The sequence below is a fragment of the Zootermopsis nevadensis genome, unplaced genomic scaffold, assembly GCF_977971745.1.
Source record: "Zootermopsis nevadensis isolate Lab colony 2312 unplaced genomic scaffold, Znev_1.0 Znev_ptg000024l, whole genome shotgun sequence".
Classification (NCBI taxonomy): domain Eukaryota; kingdom Metazoa; phylum Arthropoda; class Insecta; order Blattodea; family Termopsidae; genus Zootermopsis; species Zootermopsis nevadensis.
Window position 1 is genome coordinate 1,604,227 of NW_028259156.1, and position 15,352 is coordinate 1,619,578.

The 15,352-nt window shown below is 37.8% G+C and overlaps 1 protein-coding gene across 6 annotated transcripts in view; it reads right to left on the bottom strand.

Moving 5' to 3' along the window:
• The window catches only part of LOC110827843 (uncharacterized), a 536,626-nt gene that overhangs the window by 122,532 nt on the left and 398,742 nt on the right, over positions 1 to 15,352 (bottom strand). For all 6 annotated transcript variants that reach the window (XR_002542483.2, XM_087354894.1, XM_087354893.1 and 3 more), the window contains one exon: positions 14,155 to 14,322. Coding sequence is in view for 5 of the 6 variants with exons in the window: in XM_022059911.2 (XP_021915603.2) it covers positions 14,155 to 14,322 (168 nt within the window). In the remaining variant the exon portion in view is untranslated. The remainder of the gene's footprint in view (positions 1 to 14,154; positions 14,323 to 15,352) is intronic.

A 15,352-nucleotide genomic window follows, 5' to 3' on the forward strand; every position in this document is an offset into this window, starting at 1 on the left:
CTAGACATTTTACATAGCTACGTATAATATCAGGTGAATAGGGCTCCAATTGGGATAATTCAAGATGGTTTAAAGATTCTTTTAACAACAGAACAGAGCATTTTAACAGAATAAGCAACTTTAGTTCACTTTCAACTTTTTCTTCGCAGTTTGCATGACACGTAGAAATATTTGTATGGTCCCATACTAACAGCGCAAAAAAACCCACAAAATCTGACCTAAATAAGTGTATATGCATTTCTAAATTTACAGAATTTCAATAACATCGCAATCCATTGATAAATAGTTGAGGGTTGACACAAATTGGATCTGATATCGTGACAGGAATGCTTTTGACTTTTAAATTAATTATTTCTTATTTATTGCTCAAAAGAAAAGTAACTTAAAAATGCCAAACAAATTACACTAGGAACTTAACTCTTTTTTTAAAACAAACCAATGGATTCTAAATCTAATGTAACAAATTGAAACCAGAAAAATATTATACGCAGTGTGGTGAATCATTAATCTCACTATGGAGCTCCTTCGGATGACCGTGCAAGTCTAACTGAACACTCTTAAGTAGCTTCACTGAATGATATAGCGACTACCAGCAGGTCATTCGCGGTGGCTACAATTCCTATAGGACGTTTTCGTGCCATAAAATCCACCTTACGGGGTGATACATACCACATAGCTTGTGACTTCGTGACCACGATTTGAGATGTGCATTTGTAAGCAAACACATGAAGGCGTATTAGTGATAACAGTTAAATTTGCATTAATGATCGGACTAAGAGAATGTACAGATTTGGAACAAAATTATGGAAACAATTCTTCTGTCTGAAGGCCTATACAGATATCATGTTAAAAAACAAAATTAATGATTATAAACATTTCTGTCTACCCTAAGAAAATCACATTTCAAGACCATGGAAAACTAATAGTCGCTTAGCCAGTCAAGAAATTTCTTGCAATTTATGGAACCACGAGTTTAATTATCACGTTCATACATCCTTACGTCCCTAACTTGAGGCAGAAAAATCCAGTCTGAAACGTAAAAGGACCGATTTCAATATCGTCTTTCCATTTACGTCTAGGTCTTCAAAGTAGTGTTTTCCATAGATGCTTCCACCTAAAATAATGTAATATATTTCTGATCTATTCCATGCGTGTTTTATGTAATTCTCATAATAAATTACGGGTGGAAAACATCTTTTTCGTGAAAGAATGTCACAAGACCACCATTTTATATTCAGGATGAAAGCGAAGTTTTATTCTTAACAAAAATGTAAAAGTTCATTGGAAACAAAACAGTGTTTTTCTAGGGGCTCGTGACCAGTGCACAGTCTAAACCCCACAAAATGGAAAAACTTTGCTTAAGCTCTGTAGCACATTCTTCTGCCCAGTCGTGCCTTCAGCCACGACCGAATCCCTTCGGCTCAATACCCCCCCCCCCCCCCCCCCCGTATCTATAATGCTCCGAATCCTACGATGGACAAGAGTTCAGTTGAGTCCTCAAGCTCTGGTCTGCTTTCTTTGCGCTAAGAGATGACATGATAAGGAGGTTCTGACCATTGGACTGCCCACTATTCCTGATTTTGGATGTAGGCCAATACTTTGTCGATAAACTTTATTTTTGGTCCATATCTGAAGTATTACTTTAAATGCTCTTAAAACAAAGTTTATAAATTTCCTAAAAATCGCTCGTCAAACAAAAATTCTGTATTTATTCTCTAACAATGCCTTCAATTGTTAAGATTAGTCTTATACAGAGCTGAATGATTCGATGACTAATCAATAATTAACTAAAAACGACTTAGAAGGAAATGTTCCTAGCATAATTCAAAGGCAGATATAATTTATAACACTTGCTTGAAACGACTCAGAAAAAGCTATAAATTTCAGTCTGTATAACCCGGATTTGATACAGGGACCTTCCAAATACGAACATTAAAGACGATATTTTAAAGATCATCTTAGATATTGACTATTATTAAATTTGTAGTCTCATTTTTATAGACAAACAGAGGTTTAACCTCTTAATTAGGCCTTTTAATAAAACGAGGAATCTAATTGGAAGTTAAGTCATGGTTTAAAAAACCCACTGAAAATACAACTCCCAGAGATTCAAGGACTCTCTTCTGGATTGAAGCTCCGTGTAATCTGGTAGAAGCTTACCAACATTTCAGAGATCCTTGCTGCCTCCATCATGGTGACTCATCGCCCTGATGATGAAGGCGGAAATAACCCCCGAAACTTTGCTTATTTATAACAAAGTTGTAATAATATAATTCAAGGATTCCTAGATCTGCACTTAGAATTTTAAGAACAGCCTAGTTAAGAACGTTGCTTGAATATGTGATTTATTACAAAGCTACTCTGAACATCTGTTAGTTACACAGCGATCCACAATATTCCCTATCACTGTAGAAGCAGCATCTTTGCTAGGTTTAGTTGTATACTCTCATATTATAATATTAAAACGATATTGATAAATATTGTTACTGAATACAAATATAGGACCTTGACTATATTAATTATATGTTACATATAAAGTTAAAATCGGTTCGCTGAGGGTCATAACACATTTACTAAACAGATGTTGTACCAAACTTCGTGATAGCAGTCTTTCTGTACCTACAGGCCTTTACGAGGTCTACATTTGTGTATGAACTAATGCCATGCATGTAACTAGACTCATTTCTTCTGTCACGTGTGATTTATCAAAGGCATCGATCGAATAGCCTTCTCAATGGGCAATCAGACTGTGTAATTATTAGTCTTGGCCTTAAAACACCTGGCCATTGCCATAAACAAACCCTGCCCTTTCATAACCTCTCGCACTAATCGATGCTCTGAGTCACTTTCTGATGGATATATCCTCAGGTACAGAGCTCAGAACAAGGCAGAAGGTTAAATGCGTAATCCGCATCGGAATACATAATTACAAATGCGTTCCGTGCACTTTATATTTTGATTGCACCTAAATGAAATAAAAGATTTGTATAGCATACATACACTATGCAAGTGTTATCATAAGTATCGTCCACATAAGCGTGTCGATAGGTCGCAGGCAATGTCAAAACATAAGCACATGTTTTTAGAGTAATATAAGACATGTTCCACCTATCGTTTTATTTACAAATGAATCTGGAACAAACTAACTAACCAGATGGCTTATGGAATCCGAAGGTTCATCACCGAATTAACCAAAGCCCTCCACCGGACCCTGTCCTGGGCCAACAAAATCCAGTCTCCTTCAACTCCTATCTCCCATACATCCCGCCTGACATTATCCTCACATCTACGTCTAGGTCTCCCCAGAGGTCTCTTCCCCTCAGGCTTCCCAAATAGTGGACCCAACCAACTAGATGGCTTACCGAACCCGAAGGTTCATCACCGAATTAACCGAAGCCCTCCACCGGACCCTGTCCTGGGCCAACAAAATCCAGTCGCCTTCAACTCCTATCTCCCATAGATCCCGTCTGAGATTATCCTCCCATCTACGTCTAGGTCCCCCCAGAGGTCTCTTCCCCTCAGGCTTCTCAACCAATACCCGGTGCACACCTCTTGTCCCATCCATGAGCGATGACTCCCTGATGATGGAGGCAGCTTGACCTTTGAAACCTGGGTGGAAATCTTCCAGACTACACGGCACAATAACTCAGAAGAGCCATCTTCAGACTCACTGCTGTAAAAACCTCAAATCCTACCCTCTCGTTGTTATGGCTGCTTTCTAAAATGGTACGACCTGTACTTCGAAGTCCTAATCAAATTTCGTCTTACATTCTACGTTCCGTGAATAAAATTCAGTGTCAAAATCGACCTTGCCTAATCAAGGCATTTACGAAACAAAAGAAATGCCATTTTTCTTCAGATATTTTATACAACTGACGTCTCCCAAAATTTCTGCAATGCGTGAATGAATATTAGTTTTCTCACTATATCGACTAAGCATCATTTCACATGCATTACCATAAAGAAATTAAGATATTAGTGATATTAATAATATACATGATTATCGATACATCAACACTGAATTTTTCTTTCCACATTGTGGTATCCGTCCCACAGCCTGACCACCTGAGGTGCGCTTGGCCGACTAAACTGCTGTCTGTCTGCGTATGATGAAGGATCTCTTCAGACTTGTCTGTTCCTTCCCTCATCCCTGAAGGGGTGTTGACCCCCAAATAAGCTGCAGCTGCTCTTTACCGACCATCAAAATCTCCAAAGTTATTTAAGTCATTAGCTAGTCAAGAAATTCCCCTCCGCTGGTACCAATTCTAAATAAAATTAATCCAATCCACACACACAACCAAGTAAATTCTTTAAGATTCATTTTAATATTATCCTCCCATCTACACCTGGATCTAATAGTCGCTTTCCTTAAGCAGCTCCCACAAAACAGTTTTATACATTTCGTATCCATCTTATGCCACTTAATTTAATAATAATATTAAAAAAGATACAGACAGCAAATGCAGATTATGTCAGCAATTTGATGAAACGACAGATCACGTTATGTCTGGATGCCCAGTGCTAGAAAAAGACCAATATTACGACAACATGATCGTGTGTGTACTCAGTTACATCTTAACATACGCAGGAAAGTTGGGGTGAAGCTAGAAAAGAAACATTTGGTATGAACACATCCCGAAGGCAGTGGAGACAAGTCAGGTTAACCAAATAACTATTTTGTGGAACCAACAAGTCAGAACAGAGAGTACGTCGTTACGTAAGAGCAAATTGCAGTTTCAATATGTTCTGTAATCATTTATTACTGAACACTATCCATATTTTGCATTTGATACAGTGTTCTTCAATATACATAAAAATAATTCATAGATAGATGTCTTTCACAGTGATAATTATTTCAAAACTTGTCTCAGACTTAACTAGACTGGAGACGGGTGTCTTGTCTCAGGTTGTGCGCGTGTTTATTAAGTTTCTAAAGGAAAATGTTTACACAGTGCCTTAAAAATACAACGAAAGCTTAATTATTCCACATTCCTTCTAATTAAACTGCTTTAACCACCCTGTAATTTATCGAATTTATGACATATACGCATTAATAAACGTCGTTAAATTAATTTTGCAACGTTACCAAGAACAGTCTTTTTCAACACCTGGTTGAACGTTGATTAAATTTCAAACAAATTACACAGAGTTGGTGAGATCAATTTCCTCTCGTCGGCAACATTGATTATGGTTATATTCCGGTTGTAGTCTGAAATGAATTTACCGACGTTTCAGAAGTCCTTACTGGTTATAGCCCTGCCGATGGAGATAGAAATCACCTCTGAAACGTCGGTTAACTACAATCAGATTAGACGTACTTCAGAGTTTATTTCAGATGATCAGATTACACAGCAAAAATAAGATATCAAAACTGAACATAAATGACCAGTGGGTAAGGATTTGACAGGACACAGCAGCGATAAATCTGAAAATACTCTTCAGGTACTCGTGTCCAGAAAGTGAGTAAAATCGTGGTAAAACCTAAATAATTAACCAGTATCCTGACCGGCATTCGAACCGGGTACCTACCGACTGAAACCTGTCCGGTGATATCAACTGAGTAGAAAGGATCGTGGAATATTTTAAGGTTCTATCCTTAAATTTACTTAAAGCGACTGAGGAAAACTACGACGCCGACATTCTGTATGTTAATACGAGGCAGAGACCTGTCACCAAAGATTGTAATGGAAATTCGTGTAGCAGTAGATCTCAGGATTTAATTTTAAAAGTATGTGCTTAGCATCTCGATCAGATTATCCGTTTTTTAACATCAGTCTGTCTTATTTTATTAATCTTCTTACGCTCTAACGACAGAGTAACAAAAGCAGACAAGTCACAACCATTAACGTCCTTTCAAATTCATTCTATCACAAATAAAATATGAAATTTAAACGTCATATAAGGAACTGATTTAAACGTAAGAGATTTTCGAGAAAGTTTTATAACAAAACGGTTCATAATTTGTAATCTTCGTCAGATATTATTATGATCATTAGATCAAGGAGTTTGGGGGAGGGCATGGAATAGCTAGGAACTGTATTTAAAGTTTTGTCAAAAAATCTGAAGATGCGACGAGGATTAAATTAAATTTTAAAGAAATTTGGTGGACTGGACTGGATTCATCTGGCTGAGTAGACAGACCAGTGGCGGTCTCTAGCGACCACGTTAATAAATATCCGTGTTCCATAAAAGCTTGAATTTTATTGATTAGCTAAGAGACTATTGGCACCTACAGAAAGAATTTGCTCCATAGGGTTAATTTGAAACCAATAAATGAACACTGCATAGCGAAGATCTAGGTTTGAAGGAAGTAAATTTGTCAAATGCTCATCTTGCGAGTCCGAGTACTATACTATATTCTCCACTTCATTACACACTGGAGGCTTACATTAATGGAAATTGATAGCCGTGGTGAAATCTAAATCATGTGTGGACCTTACCAGCGACCTTCCTGCAAGACTGCGCTGATTTATAGAGGTCGCGAAGGACACGCTGCTTTGTCACTACATTCCGCGTGCCGTGACGGAGTGACGAGCAATAATAACAATATAATAATTCCTATCAAATGACTGCACGATTTTACACTCTCGGACCGTGGGTTCGTCTCTTTCCCGGTGCATTTCTGTATGCCTAAGTTTTTCCTGTTTTGTACCGTACAGACATACGTAGTCTGAACAACTGATCCCACACTCAACAAATCACAAGGAACTTATAAGTTATCCGATTACTTAATTAAATAATTTAAATCTCAAATCTTCCGAATTTGTAATCTATTTTTTTCCTAATTTATTTACTTTTTGCAAATTTGGATTCGTAATATCAGAACTAAGTCTAAACCTCGACTCCTTTAAGATTCTTTCAAAACTGAGACTGCTTATTCTCTCATTGAAAAAATAAACTGTGTTATCTTTAGCGTAGAGTCTCAGTATAAAAATATATTAATTTGTTGCTTAATAACCGGTAATCTTCTGAAGTAACTTTAGTGGACTTCCGTTCACTAGCTGCCAGAAATTTGTTAGATTAAACAAAGCTAAATAGGTACTATGAAATTAATAATGCTCATATCAAATAAGCAGAGAAATATTATCATTAAGAAGATAAAGTTAATACATACATAAATACAATTTAACAGTGGCTGGCTGAAGGCGTGTGACTTGCTTGTGAAAGTCGTTAACTTTAATATTTTAGAATAGCAAACTTTCTTATTCCTATAAGTCTATTATCACTTACACATTCTTTGCATTTCAATACAACACGCTACACTGCTCTAACGATGATATTAGCTTTTCATTAACGTGAGGTCAACAAGTCATCTTATGTGTTGAACCTCCATTTTCACTGCAAACATTGGTGGGCGAGACACGGACACTTGTCTTTGCATATGAATGCATCTGGCCGGCTGTTTGGTGTGACAAGCAGCTAATGGAATTAATAGGCCTACTCTTAACTTCTCACCTTATTTCAAGACACTGTGTCAACTGACGGGGTTCTGTCGCGTTGAAACAGAGATAAGCCATCAAGTGTGACTATTTTAAATACGAGTGGCTGCCGTCTGTTGCCTAGCGCTCCTCAGTGGTCACATTGAAAAAGGCAATGATTTCAAAAACAGCCTTATTCCATCTATTAATATTATCCTTCCTATCATGAACACTTACACACACTTGCAGAAATTAGACCAAAAATCTTTTTTCATTGATAGCGTCAGTTGCGTAAAGAACGCCTTTAGAATAAGGGCATACTCCAAAGAGTACACATTACCACCTTTCTGATATGTTTTCACCCAATGAATCAACACCATGAGCATAGAACATAAACGAACGTGTTACGTCCAATTCCAATCATTCCGTATTCAATTAATTACGTCATCTTCCTTTATAATCATATACAGTATTAATTTTCATTTTTATATATCTTATATGGCGTTGCGATATAATTTATCAATTCACTTTATTACGTCCGGGTATTACAGGAGACTTGGAACGTTCGGAATATCGCGGGTTCATATCTAAGAGGTTATTTTGCCTGAAGATTCTTGTGGTTATCTTCAGTTTACCAACGAAAAATCCACAATATTCCTTAAAATTAGGCTATCAGCTATTCCATCTACAAGTCTTGAATGATTTATTTAATAAACACTGTATTAACTGGGATTATATAATTAATAAGAATAAATAAACGAAATACAGGCTAAAAATCGAGCATGAAAGTTATTATTAACATAATTATTGTCATGTTTCTTTATTTTTATTTTATGAACTGGAGAAGTTGCATCGCAGGGCAAGGACCAAATCAGGAAACACTCAGTAAAATGCAGCCTAACTGCACTGCATGCAGAGACCCCTGGTAAGGAATCGAGCTTACATTCGCACCGTGTACTTGGTTTTGAAGACGTTTCATCGGTCACCGTCGTAACCCCGCAGGGAAGTTCCCCTTCAGCAATTCCGTCTCCCGGCTTGTTACCTGATCTGTGAATCTAGTTGGATATATAAATTGTAACGTTTGTTTCTCGGAAATCCCCAGAAACGAATAAGGGTTGTACGAATCGTAAAATGGGCCATTTGTATGATCGTGCATCCACCCCGAAATCCTTGCTGTTTGATGTCGAATGGTGTGAGGTCGCCTCTATATCAGGATTACGGGATCAACGCATCACACATTCAAGTTTATTTTATTATTATGAGAGAAACAAATGGATGTTATTTAAATCTTTATGTTGAATCGAAACGTTGAAAGGAGCAGGGAGCCAAGAATTGGAATTCTGTCCACATTTCGAATTGAATACCAATTTAATTTCACAACCACGGGATAAATTAAAATAGGTATTGTCTCCTTTAACACTTTGAAAATGAAGAAATGTAAAAATATTTATGAATTCAGTACGTGCCTTAAAGGAAACATAACACTTCAACATGGCAAAGATCATATGGTTAATTCTGATTAAGGAAATAAGCCCTGTTGACACTGAGACTCATATATTACCAGTAAGGGGTTAATCCAACTGAATGGAAAATTTTCTTCTTGAGAAGGCAAGAGTCGATCTACTCGTGAAAAAATTCTACGACTTTGAGTTTCATTCCCATTGTTCATATCAGCTCATTAACGGAAGCTAATCTGAATTAGATTAATCCGCTCCAGACCCTCTCAGCCAGTTTTATTAATAACCATTTTAATCTATCCCTCCCATCTACTTCCAATGGTTTTCTAGTTATAATTTTATAATCATTTCTCATCTCTCTCATGCTACATGCCTCGCCTATCAAACCCCCACCTTGATTTGTGCAACCCCATGTCTCTCTCTATTCGTTTCTGTTTCATTATTTCCTTCATATTTCGATATTTTCTTAACTAAATTTTTCACAATATTCCATTGAACTATCTTATCAGTTACTCGCTTTCGTGTTGCGTTCATTTTCTACTCCAGACATCCAGTCGTAGATTTAATCATTTGAAGCCGAAGCTCGTCTAAATAATATTTAAGAATTCAGCCCGTACCGCAAAGAAAACATCAGTGACAATTATTAGTGACAACGGTCGGACCCGTTATCTCTAAAAATACAAAAAAAATAATATGATCTGAAGTTTTCACGGCGACTAAGTATAAAGAATTCTTCTCGGGCTACCATCCGTGTAAGTACCCTGAGGATGAGGACGAAGATGGTTCTCGAAATATTGGTGTTTTCTCCGTCAAACCACCTTACACACGGCTGGTAGTAGCCCGAGAAGAATCCATTATACAAAAAAGAGTGTTAGTATAATGACAACCAATCACCTGAAGACGACAACAACTCCCGAAACGTCTTTGAAATAAAAACACCACAGACAATGGACAATGTCTAACATAGCGTTTCTTTTATGAATCATACATTGTTATAAATATATAGAAAATCATTAGGCTCTGTAATGAATCTCATACCTTTAGGAACATTGCGTCATATTGTGAAGATATATATTTAATTAACTATTCTTGTCCGTCTAATCACAATTTAAAATTTAAAATTAAAATTAAGATAATTAAGATAATTAAAATATCATGTGATGTTCCTTATCGAAACATTCGATTTACATTGTAAATTTTAAATTGTGATTAGACGGACAAGAATAATTAATTAAACGAAAAATTTAGTCAAAAAATGACAGGTACCTGAATTGCTACAAGATTCCCTGGAGATCTCTCGAATATGAAGATGTACAAACCACCAATCACCAAACAAAGACGCTTATCGTGTCACATTCGGTGACAAATATCGATTTCATTGAAAATATTTATAAGAGATGCTAATCTGTATCCTTTGAAACGGCAGGCTTGAAACTGTGGTTGCTAAACTTTGAGGCACTATACTTAAGAAGTTAATATTTCTGTTGTAGAATTGGTTATCACGTGTAGTCTGGAGCGAAGAACAGCGAACTGAAAACCAGAAACAAGACGTAGCAACTCTGCTGATTGCTTGAACCGAGGGGCTCAGTGTCTGTCTCTCGCGGTCACGTGGTAAAGTTTAACGTTCAATCACATTACTATTATAAAGTAACAACAGTCAAATGGTTCACTAAAGCTTACGCGTCACTGCGGTGAAAAAGGGAAACGCGAGAAATAGACTTCAATCAAATGGACACGTGCTGAATAAAATAAATTTGAATAAACGTTGACAAGAATAATAAAATAAAATAATTACAAGAAATTTAAACAGTTAAGTAAAGTTCCGTGTGGCTCTCCTTATAAATGCTTTAGACATCCGCGTCTTATCATATCTGCGGGGTTTTCTTCAGTATCCTATCCGAGGCTACATTTTAAACTATATTATATGCGTCAAATCCTCTCTATCATCATCAGGAAATGTGTAAACTTAAAATCAAAGAATCCTGGCGTTGGTTTAACATAAAAGCGATTCTTAGGTTAGGTTAGGTTAGGTTAGGTTAGGTTAGGTTAGGTTAGGTTACCCCGTTTTAAGCGTTTTCGTTGGGTTTTGTATTATACGGGTTACAGAAACGCAACCCCCCGTGTATAACGGGAGCCACCTGTTCATATCTACCTATCTAGCTTTAGAGGTTTTAATCATTTCAGCATGAAGAATACGTTTGTGCCAACTGATCTGTTTTCCAGGTTATAATTTACATCTGAATCCTAACTTGTTTCAATACACGCAAAGTTACCTTCTACAAATTAGACGCAAATAAACCAGGAAAACTTAGGATCGTAAGTTTTTAAATCATTGTATAATAACTGGTGACATGAGGATTATTTGAAAGGTAAAAAAACGTTTCATTCCCAGAAATGTTGTGGGTAACTTTGCTTTATATTATTTTATAAGTAATTTAGGAGATGCCACGGTGGTCTAGCGGTTAGAACTCTGGCCTTGTAATCCTGGGGTCTCGGGTTCGATTCGATTCCCGGCGGTGCCCGAATTTATAACTTGTGTTGGGCAAGGCCGTGGTCTAGGCAACACGGAGTTTTCCTCCGTGGCATCCCAACAATTACTCCATTCACACACAGAAGAAGGCAATGGCAAACCACTTCTGGATCATCTGCCAAGAACGTATATGAACAGGTCCCAGTCCGAGAAAAGGATGGAAGGATCCTGTTCATATGGACCTGTCCTCAGACAGAACACTAAAATAAATAAATAAGTAATTTAGGGATGATTAACGTGAGATATTAAAATAAACACCATAATGACCAGGGCTACAGGCTATAATCGAGAGATGTGTTGAAGTTTGAAAACGTAAACATTTTACTCACATTACCTCATCGGCATTTCCTTGTGGCTCTATTAAATCACACAGCCGGGCTGTTCGAAGCAGAGGCACCACCGTAGACCTACCACGCCCTTCCAGTAATCGAACACCCCCCGCAGACATTGCGTTGCATCCGACACACGCTGAGAATCGGATTCAATTTTGAAGCCGTAATCCGAGTTCTATGCAATTTAAACACAAGTTCCTAACCCATCCCAACACTCGTGACGCGTTGGAAGAACTAAGCCCCTGAACGAGACTTAATTAGAAAAAGAAGTCCCTCTTACACATTGTTTACATTTGTCAGGGCGCTGGCATGTTGTCACGTGCTCGGGATACGATGTACGTACGAACTTGGTATCCACGTTGAAGACGATTTTCCTTGGGATGTAGCACCATGCGGGCCTAATCTGGTAAATACCGACGTTTCGGAGGAGATTACTGACTCCATCTTCAAGGTGATGCCTAAACTGAGGACGGGAAGTCTGTGTTGTAGAACCTACCTGGCGCGGATGTTTTGCTAACTCGATGATGAAAGCTGTAAATTCGTGTTTCTCTGAAACGTCGATAAATATCTACTACACTACACGACTCTGCATTCCAGAAGACAGACGACTTCTTCGGGATTTTACTGGTAAAGTATACATTGTCTATTTTTTAAAATTTATAATTAAAAAAATATTAGGTTCTTTTCAACCTTGTATTATAATTTAATTTAATATATTTATCTAACTCCACAAAGGAAGTATCTGTCCTGTGTTCGACTCTGAAGACGGAGGCGTAGGAAATCTCTGAAACGTATTAAAGTTTAAAATCTTGATTTTAAGACGCAGGCAAATGATTATATCGAAAGCTAATAACAATAAACATTCTTCATATCGATCGAAACAAGCCGTTACTCATTGCCCCGTGCACTCCATTGCCACAAGTAATAGGATTATTTTTAGCTTAAAGTAAAAATCACTCGCGGTGTCTTTTGAGCACTGTAATAAATTTGAAAGACGAAGAATTCTGTTGAATAACTAAGCTACTATTAGCTTCTCAAAAAGGACTCTGTTCCATGGAATTAGTTAATATTTTTGAATATAAATTCAGTGAAATGAATTTTCTGTTTTGAAAGAATATCATCATAATTATCCAGCAGTCAAGGAGTTGGGTCATTTCTTGATACCTTCTGGACAGAATCGTTCGATTTTCTCTTAAAAGTCATCATTCGTCCCTTAATCTAGTTCGATCGTACTTTGCAATAGTTTGAGAACTCTGCATTATTTCAACGTTTTGAGTTTATTGGGTTTTGAACGTAAAATTCCTGCGGAGTTCCGCATCGTTCTGCAGAGAATGACTACGAAAGTTTCTCGTCTTGGGTTGAGGCAAGCTAACTGTAACAATCCATCCTCATGACGAAACAAGCACGGAGAGAGAACTTTAGCCGCACTCCATTACTGGACAGAGGCTTCGATTTCAAAGCGAGGACTTCGTAAAACTTCCAAATCAGTTTCACCGTTTGTCGAACAAAACTTTCACGTATTTACCACCGACTGCTGATTTATACTCGCAGCGTTCTTCTCCTGTTTATGTTTTATCGATATTATTGAGTTCTAGGTGTGTGTCGACCCCACACGCTCGCTGTGGGCTGGTGGTGACGTCATGTCCGTGTCGCTCTCGCAGGGAGCATAGCCATTTCGGGTTCCCTGGAGACCCAGCGAGTAGTGCAGATCCGTGTCTGCATTAGTCTTGATTTTAGTCGTGACGGCTGTGGACGACGCCCCTCCCCCGAACCCCGCGACAGGCAACGAAACTCTACAGAGGTCGGACAGGATGATCGGTTTCGGCAGGTCTCAGGTTTGATTCCGGACAAAAAGAGACCAGCGACCATCAGCGAGGTGTGTGAGGCCTGACCTAGTTTCTCAAGGCAAAGCCTAAGACACGGTAAAGACCTCAACGATGAAGAGTCATTGAGCAGCCAATAGTCGCGCAGCTAGCCAATAAAATTCCCGCCTTTTACAGAACCCGAAAATTCATTGCTGTTTTTACAAGAGTCCGCCACTGGTCCCAATTCTGAGTCATCGCCCTATTCCTTCAAGATCTATGTCGAATTTCATCTTTGCCCAGGTCCAGTTGTTGAAATTCTTCCTTTCCAAACCTGTGCTACTAGCTGATCCTTCTTGATCTAATAGCATTTTGCTTCGACTGCAAATTATAAAGCTATTCACACGCAGTTTTAATTCTTAAGGCCGCTGTGTGGCAAGAGATCTTTAAAAGTTTAGCTTTTGAGTATTGTTTATAAGTCAGCAATTACAAAGGTTGTAACGATGCGAAACTAATTTAATGTAGTCATAATGTTTAGGGTACTTAAGTAGGCATAATAAGTGTTTTCTAATAACAATAATTCTACTACTACTACTACTAATAATAATAACTTACCCCCAGGTAGCAGAACTCTCAGGGCCAACACCGACAACACCAAATCCCGCCACCGGCCACGATCCCGAGCCAACTCCATCCATTTGCCATCCTCCCAAAGAGCTATCTTGATGTTATCTTCCCATCTATTTCTTGGTCTGCCCAGTGGTCGTTTTCCAGAAGGATTTCCTATCAAAATTCAATAATAATAATAACAATAACAGTAACCGTAGTAGATATGCAAACTATTAGAATATTTTACTCAGGGGTTCTCATCCTTTATCCCGACCTGGGACCACATTCACGATACGTTATCGGCTCGCGGAAGGCAAGTTTATAAATAAGACGACAATTCACTGAAAGGCCATTGCAGTTTTGTTACAAATTATACTACATTAAGACAACTGCTGCAAACAGGTTCACGTATTATTCAAAACATTTCTTTTAACAGAATCGACATTCGGGGATAAATTTGAAACTACATTGCTACGTCAGCCTTTAAATACCAGGTTCTTCATCGAGCTAAACAGTTTCTCACAGAAATAGGTGGACCTATTGCCAAATACCGACTGCATTAACAAAAAAACAAACAATTTCCGTCATTCAGGGTGATATAGAATTACAAATATGTACTCGAAAAAGGAAACTGCGGGCTGTAAGCGGCTCGTGCGCCGCGTATTGAGAACTCCTAATTTATCTTAAAAGATATTTGATTTTGTTACAAGACCACAATACCAGCGAGGTAACAAATGACACAAATTTCTCTGTTGGATTACATGAATACTACACCGTTAAAAACACGGGAAGGAAAACTTACGCAGTTTAAAACTACGAAGGGCTTCAAATCTCTCAGAGATGTGGGGTCAGCATTTCTGTTCCTTCTGGAATTATCACAATTTTCTTTCCTGTACAAGAAGTTATAACAGTGGACGATTTGCCCCGGTTCACATTTGACATCAAAAACATTACGAGTTGATCTTAAAACTTTGTATACCGCGTAGTGTATGAGAATATAAAATAAATAAACAAACAACTATTAACACTATAAAAAAGACACTAGGTACATACGCGTTTCAACCTCAACAGTTCATCATCAGTAGCAACAGGGAAATTAATTAATTTAATCAAAATATTTTAAATTTGGTCTAATTTAGATGATGAACTCTGTTGGCCCAAGTCTGGTTCATGACGTGAAAGGTTGCAAGAAATCTGTCAACAG